General features: G+C 33.1%; 2 protein-coding genes across 3 annotated transcripts in view; one reads left to right on the forward strand and one right to left on the reverse strand.

The window, feature by feature from the left end:
• mgat5 (alpha-1,6-mannosylglycoprotein 6-beta-N-acetylglucosaminyltransferase) overlaps window positions 1–9,723 on the forward strand; it is a 118,909-nt gene extending 109,186 nt beyond the window's left edge. The window contains 5 exon segments of the mRNA NM_001045311.1: window positions 1,206–1,352; window positions 1,894–2,010; window positions 4,747–4,821; window positions 4,920–5,077; window positions 6,622–9,723. Of these exon segments, the coding sequence (NP_001038776.1) occupies window positions 1,206–1,352; window positions 1,894–2,010; window positions 4,747–4,821; window positions 4,920–5,077; window positions 6,622–6,820 (696 nt within the window). The 3' untranslated portion in view covers window positions 6,821–9,723.
• tmem163b (transmembrane protein 163b) overlaps window positions 8,573–26,838 on the reverse strand; it is a 71,099-nt gene continuing 52,833 nt past the window's right edge. The window contains exons 6-8 of one of the 2 annotated variants that reach the window (XM_002666219.8): window positions 25,217–25,328; window positions 18,722–18,863; window positions 8,573–13,209 (exon numbers count right to left, since the gene is read on the reverse strand). In XM_002666219.8, the coding sequence (XP_002666265.2) occupies window positions 13,149–13,209; window positions 18,722–18,863; window positions 25,217–25,328 (315 nt within the window). In that variant the 3' untranslated portion in view covers window positions 8,573–13,148. The remainder of the gene's footprint in view (window positions 13,210–18,721; window positions 18,864–25,216; window positions 25,329–26,838) is intronic. The other variant, NM_001423848.1, reaches the window with a different exon arrangement.

Genomic DNA, 26,838 nt, shown 5'->3' on the forward strand with positions numbered 1-26,838 from the left:
GTTAGGGTAATTAGGCAAATCATAGTCTAGTGATGGTTTGTTCTGTAGACTATCGAAATAATCGTTAATAATTTTGTCTTTTTAAAATGGTGTTTAAAAATATTTCAGCTGCTTTTATTCTAGCCAAAATAAAACAAACAAGACTTTCTCCAGAAGAAAAAATAATATCAGATATGCTGTGAAAAATTCCTGAATCTGTGAAACATCATTTGGAAAATATTTAAAAAAAGAAATCAAAGTGGGGCTAATAATTCTGACGTCAACTGTATATAAACAAGAACAAAAATACATCCCACAACACTCTTATGCCATGTTATGTATTAAAGTGATAAACGATGATGATGATGATGATGATGATGAAAATAGGGAGTTATTTATTATATCTTAAGAATTATTGCTATTTTGTAAATAATTTATTTTAAATAAATATAATTATTTTAATAAATATGATGTAATAAAACATTTTATTACTTATAAATCACTTTGATTATATGACAATTTAATATTACAGTATTTTTTGGGTAGTACATACAATTATGATGTTTGCTGTAAATATTGTTTTATTAATTTTATTATTATACTTTATGTATTTGTTAGTTTTTAGGCTTATTTTAATGCGTTCTTGTTGTTGTTATTATTAGTCAGTTATGAATCAATAACAGTAATTTATGTTTTTGTAATATATTATTTCTGTTCATCAAGGCGGCATTTATTAAATGTAAAAAAAAAAGTTAAATTGTTTAATATTTATCAAATGTTTATTACTTATTGGATGTAGTTTTCAAATGAAATTATTACTCCAGTCGTTATTGCTTTCATTATTATTATCATTAATAATAATATTAATAACAATGATGTGACTCTGAAGACTGGAGTAATGGAGCTGAAAATTCATCTTTAAAATCACTGGAATAAATGACTAAATTAAATGAAAAACTACTTTTGAGCAGTTATAATATAGTGCAAAAACATTCACAATTTTGAATAACTTGCATACTAATGATCACTTAAATATTTCAGTCAGCAGAAATGAAAGCAAATGCAGTGGTGCAGAACATTCATATTTAGTTTTCCATTAGGAATAATAAATAACATGGCGAAAGCAGATGTTTGTGGTTCATGTTACTTCATTTCATGTAACAGTAATCATTTTGTCCTGTATTGATGGGAGTTATTGATCAGTGTTTTTCTGCTTGTGTTTTCAGCTTTTTGTTGGCCTGTCGTTTCCCTATGAAGGCCCCGCCCCTCTCGAGGCGATAGCCAATGGCTGTGCATTCCTGAACCCGAGGTTTGATCCTGCTAAGAGCAGCAAGAACACCGATTTCTTCAAAGGCAAACCCACACTCAGAGAGGTGCTCACTGCTTTGTTTTTCGGTGTGCATTGGTGTGTATGTGCGTGCGCATTTGTTTGCCAATTATTAGTTTGTTTTGGGATTGTGTGTTCTGTGTGTGTCTCTGTGAGATATTTGTTGTTGGTTTGTTTGTTTTTGTGGCGTTTGCATATGTGTGTGTGTGTTTGTTCTTTTTCCACATTTGTTGTAGGTTTGTGTGTGTCTGTGTTTGTGTCTGTGTGTGTGTCTGTGTTTGTGTCTGTGTGCGTGTGAAACTTGTTTTCAGTTATTGGATTGTTTTGTTTTGAGTGTGTGTGTGTGTGTGTGTGTGTGTGTGTGTGTGGTGTTTTTGAGGACACAAGTTTGTATGATAACATGGTTATGAGCTAGGTATTACATTCTCTGGGTGGTTTATGAGGACCTCTTCTACTGTGTCCTTGTAATTCGTAACTGTTAAATATTAGTATCAAATATATTATGCTTATGGAGAGTCCCTGCAAACCACCAAAAGTGTGTTTGTTTGTGTGTGTGTTTGTGACATGTGTTTGTTGTCTGTCCTCAGTTGACGTCTCAGCATCCGTATGCTGAGGTTTACATCGGCCGGCCGCACGTCTGGACCGTTAACATTGAAGATCCGGCCGAGGTGGAGAACGCCATTAAAGCCATACTGAGCCAGAAGGTACAAACAATCTCACACACACACACACACACACACACACACACACACACACACACACACACACTCTCTCTCTCACGTGTATTTAAAACACCGAACGCTCTCAGATCAGGACATTTTAATCTGTTTGTTATGATTTAATGTCATGTTAGTGTTGAAAACTTCTAAGAGCCCAAAAAACCAGGGAGAATCTTTCATTTGTCTTCAAAGAAGAATCCTTTTTAATAAGAAGAACGCAGCGTCGCTGTGGCGTCATCGAAAGCAAACTCTCCACTCCACAGCAAACATAATACATTTTATACATGTTACAGCATTTAGGTAGGGTCAGTCATGGTGGGGACAGTCAAACAAAGCATGCAAATGAAGTCCCATGCCTTCTCCAGGTCTGATCTCATCAATATTTAAGTACATCATTACAACAATGTGCAAATGATGTTCTGGAGACAGGGAATACAATAGATACAGCCATGCTGTGAAACCGATAACTGCATCACTTTGGCTTAGCCTGTAGTCAGCAAGGCAAAGGTTAAATGTCCCTCCTAGCTGGCATCTCAATGAAATGAGATAATTAAAAACCAAAGAATATAACTTTTCAGTTATACATAGATTATTGTTTATCTGGAATTAGATGATAGAAATGTTTATTTCCACATTAGTTTAATCTGAATATATTTTTCACATAAATAAATGTGATGTACAGGTAAATACAGTGATATTAATAATAAAAACAAGAATATTTAGTTATATGTTAAATAAGTGTTGCTTTAATTTGACATTTTATGCTGTATTGTATCATAAGTTAAAATATTATTTTAAGTACATACAGTTGAAGTCAGAATTATTTGCCCCCTGTTTATTTTTTTCTCCAATTTCTGTTTAACAACACATTTCTAAACATAATAGTTTTAATAACTCATCTCTAATAACTGATTTATTTCATCTTTGCCATGATGACTGTAAATAATATTTGACTAGATATTTTTCAAGACACTTCTATACAGCTTAAAGTGACATTTAAAGGCTTAACTAGGTTAAACAGGTTAACTAGGCAGGTTAGGGTAATTAGGCAAGTTTTTGTATATATACATATATAGCTTAAAGGAGTTAATAAAACTGACCTTAAAATGGTGTTGAAAAAATTAAAAACTGCTTTCATTCTAGCCGAAATAAGACAAATAAGACTTTCTCCAGAAGAAAAAAACATTATCTGACATACTGTGAACATTTCCTTGCTCTGTTAAACATCATTTGGGAAATATTTAAAAAAGACGAAAAAAATCAAAGGGGGCTAAAAATTCTGACTTCAACTGTAAGTGTATTTTTAAAAACATATTTTAATTTTATTTCCTTTTAAAGTCCATAAATATATTCTATTGTATATTTGGGAAATCAGACATTGCCATATTTTGCTTTTCTGCAGTATATTGGCATGCGAATTAACCGGATGCCTTGTAGTTTTATTTGGAAGCAGTTCATTAATTTCGATTGATTTGAGATGTTCTACAAGCATAAATAAACTGAACAGAGCAAACAGAAAAGTGAAATAAACAGTGCTTAACGGCTTTCTGGGGAGTTTAACTGTGTTGATGATAGAGAAACAAAAAAAAAACTGAATATAAAATGACGTGGTCTTCATTGTAAATAGGACATTGTATATACGAGTATCAATTAAAGTTTCAAACTGTACAATTTTTTGTATTTTGGTAATACATACAATTATGATGTATGCTGTAAATATTGTTTTATTAATTTGAACATACTTTATGTATTTGTTAGTTTTTAGGCTTATTTTACTGCGTTCTTGTTGTTATTATTATTATTAGTCAATTATGAATCAATAACAGTAATTTATGTTTTTGTAATATATTTTTATCATCTGTATACCAAAAAAACAGATGATAAACTTTGGCTCAATTATGATTATCAATTCCACAAACCTTATTTTTGAAATGTTGTATAATACAATAATACAAATCCATTATGATTACTTCAAACTATTTATTCAATGACATTTTCTTTGTTTTCTCCAAACATTCCAATTGTATATGCAAATATTGTTAATACTGCATGTTCTAACGGGAAGTGAAGACTTTTATAGCATTTGGAACCCCTTTCTACACTTTTGCAACCAAGTGGACCTGACAGGAGAATAGTACTTAAATAAAACATCAAGGTCAAACAGTTGACTACTTTTGATAATGTATGTAAATAGTTATACTCTATATTAACTCTCTTTTTATTTTTGTTTATTTATTTATTATAATTTTTAAAATTTATTTATTCATTTTTATATATTTATTTTTTCTTACTGTTGTTATTTTTTTTAAGTTTTGTATGTTATCCTGGAGTTGTTTTATCTTAATGTGTTGTTCAGATGTTTAAATGTCTTGTTTTAATGTTATGCATCTATCCATCCATCCATCCATCCATCCATATATATATATAAAAAAATAAAAAATTTAAAAAAATAAAAAAAATATATATAAATATACATATATATATATATATATATATATATATATATATATATATATATATATATATATATATATATATATATATATATATATATAAATATATATTATATATATATATATATATATATATATATATATATATATATATATATTTTTTTTTTATATATATATATATATATATGGATGGATGGATAAATATTTACCCTTCAAAAGACCCAAAATGGATGTTGGCTCATATTTCGTGTGTGTGTGTGTGTTTCAGATAGAGCCGTATCTGCCGTATGAGTTCACCTGTGAAGGGATGCTGCAGCGGGTCAATGCTTTCATTGAGAACCAGGTGTGTGTCTGTGTGTGTGTTTGTATATGTGTGTGTATGTGTGGGTCCTCGTATGTGCTGTGCAGCTGAGCATCTCTCTTGTTGACCGTGTGCTGCAGGATTTCTGTCATGGTCAGGTGATGTGGCCGCCGCTCAGCTCCATGCAGGTCCGGCTGGCTCCGGCTGGGAAATCCTGCAAGCAGGTGTGTCAAGAGGAGCAGCTCATCTGCGAGCCTTCATTCTTCCAGCATCTTAATAAAGACAAGGATCTGGCCAGGTATGAACACACACACACACATTTGTTTTTGTGAATTGTGAGGACATTACATATAGGTTTCTATTGTTTAATATTGTTCAAACTGTACTTTCTATTGCCCTAAGCCCACCCCATCCCCCTCCCTAAATCCAAACCTCATAGGAAACCACTGTTTTACTTTCTGGAAACTAAAACTCCTTCTGTGTGATTTATAAGCTTTTTGAGAAACGAGGGCATCAGCACTGTCATCAAAGCTCACCACCTTGTAATACCCGTCATACCCGTGTCATTTTACAGATTTGTGTCCTGATATGTCACAAAAACACGTACACACCTGCACACACACAAATACAATGTGCTTATACAGACTCACCAGCAGAGGGCGACGTTGCTCTTCACATAAATTGTGTTGAGTTATCATAATGTATTAGTGTGCAGGGATTTGCTGCAATATAGGTATCAGTGTGTTGGACAGTTGTTTTTTCAATATTAATTTTGACTTCAATGACTTGTTTTTTTTATTATATTGATGTTTGTTTGTATCTCATATGTTGTTTTTATTTGTGGAAATAATGAAAATGTTAATATTTAAATCTCATTTTTTACATATTTAATACCTATTTTTAGATGCTTTTATAGAATTTTATATTTAAACATTTTTATATACAAGCCTTTTATTGTTTGTAAATACTAGTTTTACATTTTAACGATTTAGATAGAAGTAATATTTAATAGCTGCAAGTGTCTTATTGGTCCATAAATAAAATGTAACATATTTGAAATGCATAATTTAATATTTAATATACATATTATTAATTATGAATTATAAATAAATTGTAAATATAATAGAAATTCATTATAAATTATAGTTGTATTTCATTTTATATCTATATTTCTAACTGATGAATATTGAAATGTTTTATTATAACCATTATTTTCTTTTAAATATTCATCAGTAATATATAAAGCAAATAACAGTTATAATAAAACATTTTAATATTCATCAGTGATCTATAAAGCAAATTAATGGTTATAAAACTCAATATTCATTAGTGATATTTAATGTTTTATTAAAACCATTATTTGCTTTATATATCACTGATAAATATTGAAATGTTTTATTATATATATATATATATATATATATATATATATATATATATATATATATATATATATATATAATGTGTGTGTTTGTTTAGATGTATTCTTTTTAATATTTGAATATATTAATGTATATATTAGAAAATATTACAATTGTAAATAAGTAGTTAAATATTTAAAGACATTAAATAAAATATATTATATATATTTTTTGTATTTATTAAATTATTTTATTTTATTTTTATATCTATTGAAACATTACTTTACTGAAAAGTACTTTAAAGCATGCCATGGTGTTACTTTTATCCATGTCTAAAAAGTACTACCGCATACAGTGGTAACAAACAAACATTGCTACATATCTGCAACACAGTGACAGTACCATCATACCTATCAAAAAAATCACGTTATTACCATAGTTCTGTACTCATCATCACTCTCTGTCGCTCTCCTCTCTGCAGGTACGGTGTGGAGTGTAAAACGGTGGACTCAGCCAATGATATTGTAGTCCCGGCGTTCAGCGAATCGTCCCGGCACTGTGTGTTTCAGTCCGACCTGCTGCTGTTCAGCTGCGCTGGAGCTCATCAGACCCTCACGCGCATCTGTCCCTGCAGAGACTACATGAAAGGCCAGGTGGCGCTGTGTAAAGACTGCTTATAACACACACACCACACCACGCACTTTTCGGCAACTCGTACCAACTACTGGTGGCGTTCAAAAACGCGCCAAATGGACAATAATAAAGCGTACAGTGCCAGAGGTGTAATGGTGCGATTAAACGAAACAATGCAGAGTAATTGAGCGCTTGTTTTATTCCCATACACACACCAACTCGAACGCTGGAGCGCGGCAGCTAAGAAAAAATACAATGGACGTCGCATAGAGCGAGGAGAATTTTATTATTATTATTTTGCTGGATTTGTTTTTGTTGTTGTTGCGCAAACCTGAACTAGATTCAGCCTGACATACTTGAAGCGGTGTGCAGGGGATCAGGACTCTACACTGCCACCTGCAGGCTCGGAGGAAACACTGTAGTGACATTTATTACGCCAGTTCTTCGTTCTGCTGATTTGTTTTTTTTTTCGTAGCTTTTTGAAGAATGACTTTCTATCATTGGACCAAGCTTGACACCGGACATCTCGGAGGGATCTTCGCCCTTTGGAGGATTGTTTTGTTTGTTTGTGTGGCAATGAGTATAGTTTTAAAATCATTGGGAAACAAATTCATCGAACGATGGACTACGAAAATTTTACTTTTTCATAGAAAAAAATCACGTTTATTTCACGACTAGATGGTCTGGCAAAGAAAAAAACTTCTTTTTTACATGAAACAAGATTTCGCAACAAAACGGATTTCGTGCGTTCATGGAAAACAGACATTCCTATGAAAAGGACTTTACGACAAAATGGACCTCTGAAAGAAACTATTTCACAACGAAACAAATTTTGTGGACAAACTTTACGAAACGTTTTATTTTACAATGAAACTGACTTTACGAAGAAAAAGAGTTCAAGACGGACTGAAATGAAACAGACCTCCACAGTTGAACTTCATGAAGAACTAGACTTTACGATGGAACCGAAAAACAAACTTTATGAAGAAAACTACTTTTCGAAGAAACTTCTCTGGATTTACTTCAACACAAGAAAACTGATTTGACGCAAACTTCAGAAGAAAAATCTTCTCAAAGAAACTTCCCCAGGTTTTTCCTGACAACAAAACGGACTTCTCAACGAAACAAAGTTTGCGATTAAACGGACATCCCGAAGAAGCTTTCCCGGTTTGACACTGTAACAAACTTTCCATCAAATGACGCGTTCACTTGTAAATACGACGCCGAAATTTACAGTCCGCTTTATTCTGCATGGTAGTTTCTTTCCTGTGATGCAAACGCCAACTTGTAACAGCACATTTTTTCAGTGTTGGTCACCATCCACACGAAATATCGCAGTACAGCACCGGTGAACTGCCAGGTTAACATGTTTTAGTGATAAGCAAAGTCACACACCAGCCAGTATGAATTAAAACACACACAAACACTATTGACCAAAATAACCGTTAAAAACTAGTAGATCGACAAAAATTGGGATAGTTTTTGCTGGTTGTTTGACATTGTGTCCCGGTTTACCTAAACTAGCACTCTATCACAGCTTTCAAACGGGTTTCTATATGTGGATATGGTAAATACCTATACAGTCACGGATATTTCTGTAAAAAGTAATCATTCTTTGTACAAAAAAAAATCTATTTAGAGTATATAACTAGGGTAAGTTTTTTTTATTTGTGTTAAAAACACAAATTGGCCTTCCTTGTTTTACTTTTGTTTTGCGATTTACAATGGCCTATATTCTTGAGTTTGCCTGTCCATTATCGAGAAGAAAAACAAGTCAAAATTATTATTAGTTCTTTGTGTTTTGGAATGAACATGCACTATAGCGGAGATTTGACACCAGATATTACAACACTGTACAACTTTTTTAAAGTTTGATTTTTAATTTATTTTGTATACAGATCTTTATCTCTGCCTGTTGATTTTTATGTGACTATTTATAGAAGAGAATTCTTTATAGAGGAAACTATTATTTATCAAAGTAATTTAAGTGTGAGCGCATGTTTGTTCAGAGTAAACAAGATTTGCGAAAGTTAAAATTGTTTTTATTTGTTTAAAATGTAATTATAAACTAGTGTAACATATCATTATAATAATTTCCCTTATCGTCAATACTCTGGACAAACATTGCGAACAAAGTTTAATTTCCGAAGCCAGCAAAAACCTCATTTGATGTTTTTATCCAGTGTATGATTTCTGTAAACATTTGCACATTTGTAAATATAGATGGGTCTCTTCTAGTTTTCCACTGTAACTTATACGGATAGATTTACGTTTGCGCTTTTCTTTCGTACGTTTGTACGTAAACTGATGGTCTTCAGCCAAGCTATCGTTTAAATCTTGTTTCATGATGTGCCTTCGGATGGTTACTAGAACTATCTGGTTTGTTTTCCTTTAAGAAATAATAAAAAAACGTTGAAGATGGAATGCTAGCTAGCTAAACGCTGAAATAGTATAGCTGAAATAGTTGCTTGACGTTTAGCGCTAAGTCGTTTTGCCAAACGTTTGGTGGTTGTTGACACACAAAAATCACAGGAATGTGTGTAGTTGACTAAAGTTGTTACATTTGGTTTACAGTATAAAGGACGCCACCGTTTCGAGAGTGTTTGTACAGCTTAGCTGTAGCTATAATAATGACTGTCTCAACGTTTTACGATATTAGATTAGCCTAATAAAACATGTGGCCCGTAATTGGAACAAAGCCCAAATTATGTATGGAACCATTGTTTATTTGATTGTTTTTAACAACTGTTATGGTTTACTTTGCTGTTAATAATGGTTGCTTTGTTTAATTTTGCATTCGCACAAAGAAGTTGCTATTAAATTCATTTTGGGGAGGGTTTTCATGGAGAAAACTTTAAGAAAAGATGAACGGACACAGTTTGTTGATTTTTGAGGAGTCAGTAGGATATATCTTTATTTTTCAAATAAACTTTTTCTGTGACAACAGACATTTCTGTGTAAATATACATGTGTTCTCCACAGCAACTTTTGTTGTATATACATTCATGTATCACATGACATTCTGATCCCACAGCAGATCGACGTAGTGGATTAACAGCTCAGCATTTGTTCTTCAACCGATGGTACATATTTTGTCTTTAAGCAGATATTACACCTGAAAAGTAACGCCGTAAGCCCTGCTTACTTTTTTAAACCACAAAAGGAGACATTTTCACACTCTTCATAAAATAACAAACTGTATTAAACAAAACTGATCGAACTAAAGATTAGAAAATAAGTCAAACTAACGCTACAATTTTTTCAGGTGCCTTCTTATTGCCGGGAACACGCAACACATATTTACATATTTAATAAAAACACTGTTCACAGCTAACAATAAGCTGATGCTCGGGTATTTAAAACTTTTTTTTACTTCTAAACAAAACTAATGCCACAGGCGGAACACCGTTCAATCCAAGTGTTCTCACAGAACTGATTTAAACCAAAACAAAAATTCATCTATTTGTTAAAACAAAATCCTGTCTTGGTCAGTTGATCTCTGGCACATTTTATTGGCACAATTTAAGATCCAAATTCTGAAAATGTAATTGTTTTTTTGTTGTTTCCGATTTCATACTCGCATAAAAAATGGGAAATTCGAGCATATATTAGTTCTCCAACTTCGTCCTGATGAGTTGGAGTGAAATTACTTCCACAAACAAGGTCAGAATTCTCATGTAAATAAATAACCCAAATTTTGTTTTGCTTGAAATGTCCTCAAACACTTGAAAAACACAACATCTATCCCATAGCATCATACTTTGCATCTTTAAAATAATAAAATAAAAAGCTTAGTGACTTTATTCACTACTACTCACCATTTTATAGACTCGTGAACATATTTTTTCCATTTTTTTAAATTCTCCTTTTGTGGTTTGAAAAATAAATAAAGGGGCAGGACATCAGCTTACCACCAGGGTGCGCAAGTGGCTTTTGTGAATTTTCAAATTATGCTGAAGAAAATTCAAATTATGAGCCCAATCTCATTCGTTTTAAGCACACGTTTACATGTGTTTTTAGAAACTGTGCGAACAGAAAAGTCCCATTTGTGTGCTTGGGTAAATATCGTATTTAACATGTCGATAAAGAACAGCGCTAAATTCAACCACACACCTGAAAAACATGTTTATCCAAAAATCACAATCGCCATAATGTGCTTTTTCACCCACAACTGAACTTCAAACTTCCATCGAATAGCACAAACGTACGTTACGCTCATCTGCTCCGTGGAGCGACCATATATTTGCTACATAAAATGCTCAGAAACTTGGCTTTTCCCAAATACACATTTAAACCGCCAAATTTCGACGACAACAGTCTAAGTTAATACTTCAGAACATACAACTTCACATCATGAAGGGTCAAGTTTTAAGGCTTTGTTACTGTGCGAGTAAAAAAACGTGTTTGTGTGCTATTGAACAGTTACAAGTTTCACCAAAAAGCGATACGCAAGGCTGGATCAAGCTATAACGGATGAACTTCACAGAACTTTACTGTCTCGATGGAGTGTGAAAGATGAGTAATTACAGTATTTAAATCTAGAAGTGTTTTAAAAATCATTTCTTCTAGCATGTAAATGACTAGTGCTCTTTAAATAATGTATTTCAGTGTTACAATGGATACCTTATTAACAATGTTAAACTTGATTAGATTCACATTTTAACAAGAAAGCAAGTCATTTTAGCACCTAATTTCTTTATTTTGAGAAGTTATTTTGGCATCATCTTAATTGTGCTTTACACTTGCTGGCCACTTCATTAGGTACACCTTACTAGTACCAGGTTGGACCTCCATTTTGCCTTCAGAACTGCCTTAATCCTTCGTGGCATAGATTCAACAAGGTAATGGAAATATTCCTCAGAGATTTTAGTCCATATTGACATGATAGCATCACAGAGTTGCTGCACATCCATGATGTAAATCTCCCCGTTCCACCACATCCCAAAGGTGCTCTATTGGACTGAGATCTGGTGACTAATGAGCCCAAAGTGTGCCGAGAAAATATCCTCCACTGCATTACACCACCACCACCAACCTGAATCGTTGATACAAGGCAGGATGGATGCATGCTTTCATGGTGTTGATGGCAAATTCTGACCCTACCATTCGAATGTTGCAGCAGAAATCGAGACTCATCAGACCAGGCAATGTTTTTCCAATCTTCTATTGTAAATTTTGGTGAGCCTGTGCGAATTTTAGCCTCAGTTTCCTGTTCTAAGCTGACAGGATTGTTACCTGTTGTGGTCTTCTGCTGCTGTAGCCCATCTGCCTCTAGGTTGGACGTGTTGTGCATTCAGTGATTCTCTTCTGCATACTTCGGTTGTAACAAGTGGATATTTGAGTTACTGTTGCCTTTCTATCAGCTGGAACCAGTCTGGCCATTCTCCCGCCCGTCACCAACAACCATGCCATGCTCAAAGTCACTTAAATCACCTCTCTTCCCCATTCTGATGCTCGGTTTGAACTGCAGCAGATCGTCTTGATCATGTCTACGTGCCTAAATGCATTGAGTTGCTGGCATTTGATTGGCTGATTAGAAATTTGCATTAACAAGCAGTTGGACAGGTGTCCCTAATAAAGTGGCCGGTTAGTGTATGCACGTGAGCTATACTTGAGTGTCGATCAATTTTATTTTACTTTACAAGTAAAAATTGTAACATTTTAAAAGAATTATTTTGACAATTACATTTTGAAATTAAGCGAAGACCCTTCGTTTTTATCAAAATCCTTCTGGCATATTTATGGTACACTTTCAGAGAGATCTATACTTGACTTTTAATGGCATGTTTGGCTATTTCTGATGCGATTTAAATACATTATTTTAAAATCTACATGTCTAAGATTGTAAAAATGAAACCGTATGTTAGACAGCTACTATTGTTCAGTTCGTCAAATGTGAAAGTTTACAGATATTTGCGACAAACATTTCACTTTTACTAAATAAATAGTTTAATTTAAACAAACTAGACAAAAAAAGACAATCTGTGTGTTAAGTTTACCTGATAAACCTCTTCCCCCCTATAACCTGAACATGTATAACATTAAATGTATTGTTGTTTTGTGATCATCCGCACAAATCATATGTAAAACATCACACTGAGGTGAGGAATATCCATAAAGCCTCCTTTTTTCACCCTCTTAGAAACACACAACTTAATTGCTTATATTTTAGATCTCGGATGTTCTAGTTTCTGGCTTGGGCTTTATACAATACTATATTTCAGTGTGCAGTATTCAGTATTTCCCTTTCAGATCCTTATTTACAGGGGGAGCTTTGCCCTGAGGCAGGGAGAAGTGTGTGTGTTCGTGTATGCGTGTATTTTTCACTCTCCACAGGAGTGTTTTCCTTGCGTTGAATCAACCAGAATCTGAACTCTACTCGAAGCGCTCGTAGTGTCTCGTCTGCCTGATGCGAGGAACCATGTCCTTTAACAACCTGATGGAGAAAGAGCGAGAACAGTTGAGTCATTTTCACATCAGATCAAGGAAATTGGCTGAAAGCCCGACTGCTCTTCACTGCTACAGACATTAAATGTATTTTTTTATTGCTGAAATTAGATAACCAATACAGAAAATAGATGTATGCAAATGTTTGCTAGCTTTGCAGATTAAACACTAACAAAATAGATGAATGTATGATTCAGAAAGCAGAGAAAAATAGGTATAGTGGGAGACTTTAAGTTATTATTTTTAAGAAAAAAATGTCTGTAATTACACATACAGATATTATTTTTAGAGATTACTCGATCATTTGTTTATCTGCAAAATGTAGCTGCAATTCTAGAATCACCCCTAGACAATTAGTTTAAGAATGTACAAAAATAAAATCTTGACATTTAGCAACATTATTCTGGCAGTATTTTTAATTATGTAATGTAATGTTTATTTATATAGCTCATTTATTGTGTGTGGCCATACACCCAAAGCGCTTCACAATCATGAGGGGATTCTCTTTACACCACCACCAGTGTGCAGCATTCACTTGGATGATGCAATGGCAGCCACAGGATAACAGCACCACTGCGCTCACCACACACCAGCTATTGGTGGAGTGATGAGAAAGTGATAGAGCCAATTCGGTGGATGGAATGATTAAGAGGCCATGATGGGTAAGGGCCTATTGAATGACTTTTGGTTTTGTTATAATAATTTTTTATATTTTTAAAACTTTTTAATCATGTTGGTACTTTATGTGCAAAAAAAAAAAAGTCATTTGAGATTGAGAATTTTGAAATTGATGACACAGTCTATTATAAGAAACACTGTTTTTTTAATCGCCTCATTTTACAACTCTCCTAGAGTTAATAAATTGAGTTAAACCTTTTTTGAATCCATTCAGCTAATCTCAAGGTCTGACAGAATCACTTTTAGCTTAGCTTAGCATAGATAATTGAATCTGATTAGACCATTAGCATCACGTTAAAAAAGACTTTCAAATAATCTTTCCGTTTAAAGCTTGAAACTTCTGACGTTCATGTTATGTATTATAAAGTAAATGAGAAATTCTCTAAAAAATCACAGTAACTGGGTTGACATTAAATGAATCTATTATTTGTGTATCCAATGCAAATGAATGACAAAAATATTAGCATAATGCCTTTCTTTTAAACAATTTCTTTTTTATCTAATTTTAAGAACATGGTAGAATCTAATATAAGAAACAGTAAATAAAATAAAATAAAAAAACGCCTCATTTTACAACTCTCCTAGAGTTTAAAAAAAAATGAGTTAAACCTTTTTTGAACCCATTCAGCCGATCTCAGGGTCTGACAGAAGCAATTTTAGCTTAGCTTAGCATACATAATTGAATCCTATTAGACCATTAGCATCGCATAAAAAAAAGACTTTCGGTAATCTTTCTATTTAAAGGTTGAAACTTCAGATTTTCATCTTATGGTTTTTATAAAGTGAATGAGAAACTCTCTAAAAAAATCACAGTACCTGGGTTGACATTAAATGAATCTATTATTGGTGTATCCAATGCAAAAGAATGAGAAAAGAATTTTAGCACAAAGCCTTTCTTTTAAACAATTTTTTTTGTAATTTTTTGAAAATCTTATTTTGAGAACAAATGACACAATCTAATATAAGAAACAGTAATTTTTTAAAGCGGCTTATTTTACAACTCTCCTAGTTAATAAATCGAGTTAAACTTTTTTTTGAACCCAATCAGTTGATCTCAGGGTCTGACAGAAGCTCTTTTAGCTTAGCTTAGCATAGATAATTGAATCTGATTAGACCATTAGAATCACGTTAAAAAAGACTTTCAAATAATCTTTCCATCTAAAGCTTCTTCTGACGTTCATGTTATGTATTAGCATTAGCATCACACTCAAAACATTCAAAAAACTTTAATAATTTTCCTATTTAATGCTTAAAACCTTTGAAGCTCCATCATGTACAACAAAAAATGAAAAGCCCCTGAACATAAAATGGTGCTATCATTAATAGTAGGGCTATTCTCCATATTAAAAGGAGTTTTTGTTCTAAGCAACTCCTCGAATTAAAATATTAGAAACGGCTTCTTATTCTTGCAGCTGAACAACAGAAAACGTTGACAATGATCACCTCAGGTACACCTCATGTGCTTTATTCAGTGTTCAATGCTAAGAATGTGAGTTTGAATGCTATTTCACATGACGTTTATTGCCTCATACTAAAAGCAGCAGCAGATAGTTCACCTCAGATATTACAAATAAAACAAACCTCTTGATATTGAACTTTAGAACTGTGACTCAGTGCAAGCCAACACACACCAGTGATTCAGCATGTACATTTAATCATGTTAAAGAGGCTTAATGTGTATGAATTAGATTATAAACCTTACCATTTTGTTAGAGTGCAGTGAGTGCACTATTTTGTGCTTCTGAATGGCTGTGTTTAAATTTCGGTCGTGTTGCTTCTGGTGCAAACTAATTGCTTATCACTGCAAATCTCCTCAGAAAGCGTGTTGTTAGGAAACGGGGTTACAATGTAACCTGCTCACCTAATGTTTACGCTCGTAATATTTATATTATTTGCTAATTTATAACCTCTTGTTTAACTCTGAATCTGTGTCTCATTTTGGAGTCTGCTACTGTCCACCGCAGGTCGCGTTTCAGTCACTGTGCCTTGAGAGCCTTTCCGACTAAATGAATGAAATAGGTTGTTTTCCATAATGGTAACCCAGGGCGCTGAAATATAACTGGCTAAACTGGCATTGGGTGAGTTAAATTAACCAAAACAAAGATGGCATTCCAGCACGTAATAGACCTTTTCATTGCAGAATATTGTCCACAGTATAGTGTTCGCTTAGCATGTTTCTTAAATATCTGTAAACATATTATGGTATTTTTATGCTTTAGAGGAGTCAAAAACTTACATACAGCAACTTTTTATTACTATAATTATCTAAACTTTTTTTTTCCCTTTTTTGCAGGATGCTAATGGTCTAATCCGATTCAATGAACTATGCTAAGCTAAGCTAAAAGTGCTCCCACCAGTCCCAAAATTTAGCTGAATGGATTGAAAAAAAAAGGTAAAACTCAACTATTTACCTTTAAAGGTATTCTAAGATGAGCCTTTTTCGTAAAAAAGTGGAGCGTTCCTTTAAATCTAGGGCTAGATATTTAGCTGCAGAAGTTACAATAAGCTCTAAATAAAGCTCTGTGTATTTATTGTCACAGTCTGGCACAGTGACGAAGCTAAACTCTCTGAAGTCTGCTCAGGGTAACCTCTGAAGGACGAAGCCTGTCACTTCAGACTCAATAAAGTACACAGCAGGAGAATCTTCCAGCTTATAGATTTACATTCAGACTCAAACTGATGCCAACCACTGATTTACCGCTCAAACATGCGTGTCAATCTTTATTGACCTTCCTCTGAATGCCTGGTCTGTGTTCATGGCATGCCACCACGTTGTTTCCATTACAGCCAATTAAATGCTAATTACAGTCTTTAGGCTAGTCATGCCACAATAATAAGTTGAAATGGTTAGTGGTCATGTGCTGTTTAACCAATGAAAGGTTTGATAATCAGCGTCTGTCAGAGGATTTAGGTAAACATGTTGTATATTCACTGTGCAGTCGCACTAAAGACAAACTGAAGACATAAATGAGTGTTGAGAAAAGAGAGCTCTGCTAGGTTAACACTTTCAGTAAACACAGCATTTATAATTATCATTCATGTATATCAATTTATGCTAATATCTTAAATTAGTATCTGCAGTGTTTTTATCATGTCGTTTTTATGAGTCCTAAAAATGTTCTTGGTTTAGCTACTTTTTTTAAAGTTAAACTTACTAAATGTGACCGGAATTGCGGTATTTTTTCTAAGCTTGATAATTAATTTAAGACATCAAAAGTCTTTAGATACTTTAGTTAGCCATGCTAATTATTTCAGTAAAAATAATCCAACTAATAAATCAAAAACTTTCATTTTAAATGATATTTCCATTTAAGGGTGACGCAGTGACGCAGTAGGTAGTGCTGTCGCCTCACAGCAAAAAGGTTGTTGGTTTGAGCCTCAGCTGCGTCAGTTGGCATTTCTTTGTGGAGTTTGCATGTTCTCCTTGTGTTCGTATGGGTTTCCTCCAGGTGCTCTGTTTTCCCCCACAGTCCAAAGACATACGATACAGGTGAATTGGATAGTCTAAATTGTCCGTAGTGCATGAGTGTGTTTGTAAATGAGTGTGTGGATGGGTGTTTCCCAGAGATGGTTTGCGGCTGGAAGGGCATCCGCTACGTAAAAACATGCTGGATAAGTTGGCGGTTCATTCCGCTGTGGCGACCCCGGATTAATAAAGGGACAAAGCCGAAAATAAAATGAATAAATGAATGAATGATATTTCCATTTAATAAATGTTAGGGTGGTAAGGTAGTGGTAAAAAGTGGTAAAGTTAATATTCTGTACTGTTCACAGGGATTCGTAGTATAATTAAGATAAGAACAAAGTTGCAAATAAATACATATATTTTTTTTACAATTATTAATAATTAAATCTTTAAAAATTGTTGTAATAACCTCAAAAAGTGTCAAATAACCTTTTTGAAGTCTAACTAAAAAATGATAAATAAATAAAAAATAGCTAAACTTTTTACATTTATTTGCTAAACGTACAAAGTATGTTTAAAAAAGTTTTTTTTAAACACGCAGCCTCAGAAACGTTTTTAGCTATTGTTTGTCCAAAATATTTATTTGTCTACGAATTATTCTGTTTTAACATCAGCACTTCTGAATGTTTACACAACTGTTTGAGTTTTATTTTATATTTAGCTATTTTACTACTTTAGCTTCAAAGGTAGCATTAGTAAATAATCAAATTAATTACATTTTCAATTAATGTTTATTTTAAGTAAGGAAATAACTTCATACCTCAAATTTACATTTTAACAACAATGACCATTATTTGTGTATCACTTATGTTTATTTACAGTAACTCATCTACAAACATGAGTTATGGTTCTTGTTTTTCTTATAATGTTTAAATTTGGTGTTAAACTTTAACTTAGATTAATTTTGTGTGTGTGTTTTTTTTAAAAGCCAAACTTAAGTAAAAAAAAAAAAATATATATATATATATATATATATATATATATATATATATATATATATATATATATATATATATATATATATATATATATTTTAAACATGCAACATTCAAAATGTTTTTAGCTATTGTTTGTCCAAAACATTCCTTCGTTATTCTGTTTTTACATAGCAAGTATGTAGCAGCACTTCTGAAAGTTTATACAGCTGGTTAATTTTATTTAATTTTTTTTGTTTTAATGTTGTTTTAGTAGTCACTTTAAGTAAGAAATCTTATTATAACTTGTTTGTTTTATTTGATCAACAATAGCCATTATTTATGTATAACTTACATTTATTACTGTAAACCATCTACAAAAGTGAGTTATGGCTCTTGTTTTTCTTATTATGGTTAACTTCAGTGTTTTCTGGTGCTCTTACTTGACTCCGTAGGCCAGAATGATGAGGCCGATGAGGATGCCGATGGTGCCGTCCAGAAACCAGACGCTAGGCTCGTGTTTGAACACCTCTGCGCTGATCAGGATGGAGAAACCCATCACTCCTCCAACCAGGGAGTTAAACCCTGAAAAACAACAGAGACGTGCATGTCAACAGCAGTAAAAACATCTATAATTATTCTTTGTGTTACAGCACAGCTTTGGAAAGTCATAAAAATTGATCAATTTGGACAATATTCTCTCTACTTGTAAATTGGAATGTTGGGATATATACAGCTGAAGTCAGAATAATTAACCCTCCGGTTTTTTTAATAGAGAGACATAAACATAATAGTTTTAATAACTCATTTCTAACAACTGATTTATTTTATCTTTGCCATGATGACAGTACATAATATTTGACTAGATATTTTTCAAGACACTTCTATACAGCTTAAAGTGACATTTCAAGGCTTAACTAGGTTAATTAAGGCAGGTTAGGGTAATTAGGCAAGTTCTTGTATAATAATGGTTTGTTCTGTAAACTACTGGCTTAAAGGGGCTAATAATTTTGACCTTAAAATGTTTTTTTTTTTTTTACTGCTTTTATTCTAGCCAAAATAAAACAAATAAGACTTTCTCCAGAAGAAAAAAATATTATCAGACATTCTGTGAAAATTTCCTTTGGGAAACATCATTTGGGAAATTAAAAAAAAGAAAAAAAAATCAAAAGGGGGGCTAATGATTCTGACTTCAACTGTATATGTAAATATATAGAGAGAGTGTGTGTTATCGATAACTAGAGTTTTTTTATGAAGCTTAGTAATTAAACATATAATGAAATTAAGATTTGTTCTATTTTATCAACTTTTTTGAGATGTGAAGAAACACTTAATTAGTGAATGTCAAAAATGTGCTTTCTGATAGCTGGTTTTATGTTTTTGTGGTTGTTGTTTTGATTCTTAAAGCTACACTTACTAGCACCTTGTACATCCGACTTGTTTGTCGATCTTTACAGATTATAATCTTCCTGACTCTCCGTTTAAAGAGAACCAGTAATTAGTAGCAGGTGCAGCAGCAGTCAGTGTTTGTACAGCTGGCCGTTTTCACATGCGCATTTTCTGTTTGTGTGTGCATTTGTGTTTGTGTGTACACAGATGAGTGTTGGTTGACATTAGGGATTACTGTCAGACTGTGCGTGTGTGACTGATATTAAGCTTAATTAGACGTGTAAAACGACACCTAAAGGGTCAGTTCACTCAAAAATGAACGCTTTTTCACTGTTTACTCTGCCTCAAGTGGTTCCAAACCATTATGAGTGTCTTTCTTCAGCTGAACGCAAAAGAAGATATCACATAGAAAGCTGAAAACCTGTAACCATTGACTTCCATAGTAGGAAAAACAAATACTATGGAAAGACAATGGTTACAGGTTTCCAACAATTTTCATAATATCTTCACTAGTGTTCAACAGAAGAAACTTAAACAGGATTGAAGAAAGTAAATGGTGAGTAAATAATTATGGAATTTTAATTTTTAGGTGTACTATCCGAACTAACTAACTAACTAACTAACTAACTAACTAACTAACTAACTAACTAACTAACTAACTAACTAACTCTTTAAAGAACCCCTATTTTGCATTATAAATGGTCATATTTTGGTTTTGAGGGTCTCCAACAACAGGCAGATATGCATGCAAGGTCAAAAAACACTTTAATTGTCTTACAATATGCATTTATTTTTACCTAATTATCACAACGACGTTTAGCGATTTTTTTTTTTCTTTTTTTTTTTTTTCCGTTTGTTCCCAAACCCCTCCTTTGCGTAAGGCTAATAAAATTGCACTATTTTGAAAATTGACAGCACTGCGTTGTTTAGTAACAGCTGATGGTGGCCATAGCAAAGACAGACGACAGAGGATCGCGTGTTCAGAAACGTATTTAAATTGGTAAAGGTAGAAGCACTCGTCACATTTTCAACATGGTTTTGGACACAATATGGGAAATAGCAAAGGTTTAACCTGAGCGATACAGTACAAGCACTGATCTATAATTGATAAGTGATTACAAGCGGCACGGAGTGATTACAAGTTATAACACAATTAAATACACATTTTGCAAACGAGGCAACAATTTTAATTAGACTTGCATGTTAGGATCCGGAGGGAGAAGAACTGGTCCATATGAACTGTAACAGTTACTGTCAAAGTCCCTGTCAAAGTCTGACAAAGTCACATATATAATAGTCTCAGCTGCTTATTCCTCTAGAAGCAAACGACAGACGAATCCCGCTATGCAGTGTAGGTTATTGAACCAATCATCAGCAAAATGACAGGAACAAACACAGCACTAGGTTGGCTACACTGTGGTGTTGTTGTGAAAATAAACTTGTATCCTTTATTCCCCTCAGCCAAATCTCCATCTGTCAGTGATTAAAATTGTTCGTGTCATAATCACAGTGCCGTGATCCCATGTGCTCCACTAGTGTCTGAAGGGAAAGGCGCGTTCATGTTTTACTGGAACCGGCAATACATAATTGATGATGTACCATGCTGACGACGATGCGTTCAGGCAAAAGATCAGAACCCAACACGATTCATTTATTCGACCCTGAGTCGACTATTTTGTTAAAGAATCAATATTTTTAAACATGCTGCACTTTCAGATTTAAACCTCAGCTGCATGTTTTCATTCTTTTAGGCCCCGTTTACACTACTGCGTTTTAGTTTTAAAACAGCATTTTAGAATGAAAATGATCCGCGTCCACACTAGTGTTTCACACAGCGTTTCTGAACAGCTCTCCGTCCACACCAAAACGCTGAAACGCACATCACGTGACCATACACACACTCTCTGGCAGCCTATCTACCCAGATAAGAGCTCTGCTCGTAGGAGTGTTCATCAAGGATCTCCCGCTGGATCTAATCTCACTATATTTGCTAAACGTGATATTTATTTCATCTTGTTGTCTCTATCTAACAACATATTCCCTGACTTCGGTCTTTTGAATCTATTAGGCTACTTGTTCTCGGGTAACGTGTTTTGGCTGAGCGCGAAGATAATGTAACCACGTACATTCTGTATATTGACTGATTGCCTGCCTTTTTTCCCTATAATGTATAAACGTATTGTACGTTATACTTTTAGAATGGCCATTATTGATTATTAAAACTGATATTCAGCAAAAGAGTATGTTTCATATTTTCACTGAAAATGAAAGCAGGCAGTGATGTTATATAGGCTCTGTTTTGTTATGAATATGCATACAGTGAAAATGACGCTCATATAGGCAGCACAACGCCTCAACATTTCTGCTGTCTGTTAAGTTGGTAATATCAAAATGAAAATAGCAGTAGTTCCTTAGCACTGTTCCCTTTGAAGATTTACCCGACATGTCCTCGTGAGTCTGTTTAACACATCAAACTTGTGTGGTCTGAACTTACAAGGAGAGGATGCAGAACTTTAACTGTGTGTAGACTACTTAATATTGAAGAAAAGCACCAATCAGAGAGGCGAATGTCGGCAGCCCCGCCTCCGTTTTCAGATGTCTCCGTTTTCCCCCAACCACACTGAGATGGAGCAGCAGTGTTTTAAGATGAAAACGGCCTCTTCAGCGTTTCTAAAATGATCCATTTTCGGTGCTCTAAAACTCCGACGTAGTGTGGACGGATGGCGTAACCGTAGCAAAACGTATGCGTTTTCAAACTAAAAACGCATTAGTGTAAACGGGGCCTTAGAGCTGAGTTACACACTGCATGGAAGGTCATTTTCAAAAACCTATAATAGGGCCTCTTTAAACACTTTCTTTAATCCATCATACATAACTATTCTCACAAGTACAGTATCAGTATTGACACGTTTATGACTTGTTAAAACTGAACTAAAAACTAAATCGAAAACATCATGACCTGCACATAAAATGTTTCAATATTTCCCTCTATAAACTGTAAATTACTTTTAGGCTTCACCGTAAAATGTCATGTGTAATTCTATTTATAATCATTTGTGGAATTTAAAAGCACTTTTAAACGGGAGGTTGTATAAGTAATGTAATTGAAGTAGTGTAAGTAATGTGATGAAATGAAAAAAACACACAACTTTGGTTAATTAGAAGAGTAGCAGCACATCTTCCCAACAAATCTAATGGTTTAATTATAACTGTGTGCGAGTGTGTGTGTGTGTCCATCTGTGCGTATATATATGTGTGTGTCTGCACCTCCATCTGCTCTTCTGTCTCTCCACTCATCTGTCGCCATTTCTTTATCAGAGATTCAACAAAAATACCATAAAAGGAGCCTGTACTGCAGTAGTATTAAGCTATAGAATGCTGTTTGCAATAATATACTATGTTAGTACACTTTAAGTATGTTATTTGACTATATATTGTGTTATACAACAAATATGTTTTATCTGAACTATTTTGAAGAAATCTTTCCAGCTTTCACCAAATGCTTAATGGTGCAGCTAAAATTAAATCAATATCCTAATGCAATTATATATATATATATATATATATATATATATATATATATATATATATATATATATATATATATATATATATATATATATATATATATAAAACCTTTCTGTCTGGTTCTTGAATCTGATTGGCTGATATGATATGATAGTGGTGCGATATTCTGCCAGTAACAGCACTCGTCCAGCTTTTTTCACCCTTGTGTATTACTCTACCCACATACAGCAACGAGCAGAGGACACTATACAGTTTGACATATTGCAGCTGTTAACATAATGTATTTTTTAAGCTTTTTTAGTCGAGAATGTGGTTGTTTAGATTGCAACTATGCAGTTTATTTATAAGGATAGTGTCTGTTTTTAAATATTTGTAATTTCTAAAAAACATTTGCCTGTCATTGAGCTAACCAAAGATGGTTGATGTTGTCCATCCACAAGATGGTGACAGAGACCGCATTATAAGCCCTTACTTGAGAAGAAAAAAAAAAAAACAACGTAATTTTAAACTACAGTTGATCAAATCATTATAAAACTGCTAAGTGGCTTTCTAAGTCAATCTCTCTTTTTATGTTTTAGTGCTGTATTTATGCCATAATAATTGTAGTGTATTAAGTGTGAGATGGGACTCAACCTAAAGTCCTAAAACCAGAGATGGCCATCTGTTTCTAATGAGTCTCCTGCTTTCGCATACTAATTTGGTAAACAGAAAGAAAGAAGAAATGCCCGCATGTGTTTAGCGATTTTCCATATCACAAACAAAACAGTAATCTGGTAGTGTTTATATATATATATATATATATATATATATATATATATATATATATATATATATATATATATATATATATATATATATATGACATTATTATTGTTATTATTAGTATTATAATTATTATTATTAATATTATTATAAAACCACTGCTTCTCTGGATTTATTTTGAGTAAAATGTTAATTTTGCTTTATGAATGTCTGGTCAAAACTAATTTAGCGTAAATATTAATTTAAATAATTAAATAGTTTAAATTTTGTTCTTTTTTAAATACTTTTTGAGACTTTTTTAATTAAACTTAACATCATTTTAATTAATATAACACAAATAAACTTTAATTAGCAATTTTATAAAATGCAACCTAATTTAATTATGTAAAGAAAATTGCTTTTAGCTAGTTTTATTCTGCCCTTTTAAAGCTTCAGTACACTTACAAACTTGTAAATTAGTTATTTGTCGATTATCAGATTATAATCTTCCTGACTCTGTTTAAATAAACATTTTCTTCCAAATTTCAAATAAATATAAATTTAAATATACAATTAAAAATGACAATTGGTAAAAATAACAAATGTTTTCATTTGTTGTGAATAAAAATCACGGTTATTATTTGTTTTATTTATATGAAATTAAAACATTAGCAATGTGTTGAAAAAAATTAAATATAAACATGTTGTTTAGACATATTTATATAAATTTTTAGACAACTATAAACATGCTAATGTTTATAGTTTAGTGTTCAATATTAGTAAAATAGAAGTATGTTATAATACAGTATATTAGTTTAATTGTGGTATGTTATAGTAGCATTCTATGTTAGTACAATAGTAGTATGCAATAGTACACTAGTATAGTACAATGCATTATGTGGTATATTATAGTATTATACAGTAGTAAGCTATGTTAATACACGTGGTATATTCTATAAACATTCTATTGTTTCATCTTCATAAAGAAATCTATATTTGGAGGAATAATCACAATTGTTTTTGTTTTTAGATACTACATTTCTTTGTAATTATGCCATAAATGTCATCAGTAGTTCACAGAATAAATAAAACAATCTCCTTTTATCAAGGCTTAGCTACCAATATTAAATTCAGAGAAATATGTCCCTTCGCATTTCTCCATGTTCAAAGCTGCTCCTCCCTGTCGTGTTTAATGAATTTAAAGAGACTGTAGCTGAGGCGAAACGAGAGCAAACATGTCCAGGGCACAGTGAATAATAAAGCACACTGGTCGAACGTACCGTCAGTGATGAGGGCTCTGCTGGTCAGAACTTTACCCAGCATGAACTTGCAGACACACAGAACCGTGCAGACCACCCCACTGATCACAGACACGCTGTAGAGGAAATCATCCTGAAGAAGAGAAACACAGAACACGTTTGCATACTAAACACTACGGGATGTTCATAGCGGTCAACCGCTCTGATTCATTCAACAGCAATTTTAATTAATAACCACAGACTGTTCAGGTAGTCAGGAGAGTGTTTGGTATTGAATAGCAGTATTTGCTTATGTATTATGGTAGTATTCTATGTTAGTAAGCTTGTGGTGTGTTATAGTAGTATTCTATATTAATATAATAGTCGTGTTTAATAGTACACTATGTTAGTACACTTGTATGTTATAGTAATATGCAATAGTATCCTATGTTAGTATGCTGGTGGTACAGTATATTATAGTAGTATTCTATATTATTACACTATTACACTTGTTATATGTTTGTATGCAATAGTCTGCTCTGTTAGTCTGCTTGTGGTATATAAGTAGTATGCAGTAGTACACTAATTTAGTACACTATATTATAGTAGTATTCTATATTAGCACAATAGTAGTATGCAATAGTACGCTATGTTAGTATGCTTGCGGTATATTATAGTAATATTCTATATTAGCACAATAGTAGCATGCAATAGTACGCTATGTTAGAACACTTGTGTATTATAGTAGTATTCTATATTAGCACAATAGCAGCATGCAATAGTACGCTATGTTAGTACACTTGTATGTTATAGTAGTGAGCAATAGTATCCTATGTTAGTATGCTGGTGGTACAGTATGTTATAGTAGTATTCTATATTATTACACTAGTACACTTGTGATATGTTTGTATGCAATAATATGCTCTGTTAGTCTGCTTGTGGTATATAAGTAGTATGCAGTAGTACACTAATTTAGTACACTATATTATAGTAGTATTCTATATTAGCACAACAGTAGTATGCAATAGTACACTATGTTAGTATGCTTGCGGTATATTATAGTAGTATTCTATATTAGCACAATAGTAGCAAGCAATAGTACGCTATGTTAGAACACTTGTGTATTATAGTAGTATTTAATATTTGCACAATAGTAGCATGCAATAGTATGCTATGTTAGAACACTTGTGCATTATAGTAGTATTCTATATTAGCACGATAGTAGCATGTAATAGTACGCTATGTTAGAACACTTGTGTATTATAGTAGTATTCTATATTAGCACAATAGTAGTATGCAATAGTACGCTATGTTAGTACACTTGTGGTATATTAGTAGTATGCAATACAGACATCCCAAGTCTCCTGGAAGTTGTGGGAGTATCCCGCAAATGCATAGAGACTACCCGGATGCCCGCAAATGAATGATAATCTCCCGGAAATCGTGCGTCTCCTGCCGAGTATGCTATATTAGTGAGCTTGTATATTATAGTATGCAATAGTATGCTATGTTAGTACTCTTGTGTTATATTATAATAGTATTCTATAATAGTACAATTGTAGTATGTGATAGTATGCTGTAATGTATGTAATGTAATGTTAGCGCATTTATTGTGCATGGCCATACACCCAAAGCGCTTTACAATTATGGGGTTGGGGGGGTCT

The sequence above is a fragment of the Danio rerio genome, chromosome 22 (assembly GCF_049306965.1).
Source record: "Danio rerio strain Tuebingen ecotype United States chromosome 22, GRCz12tu, whole genome shotgun sequence".
NCBI lineage: Eukaryota > Metazoa > Chordata > Actinopteri > Cypriniformes > Danionidae > Danio > Danio rerio.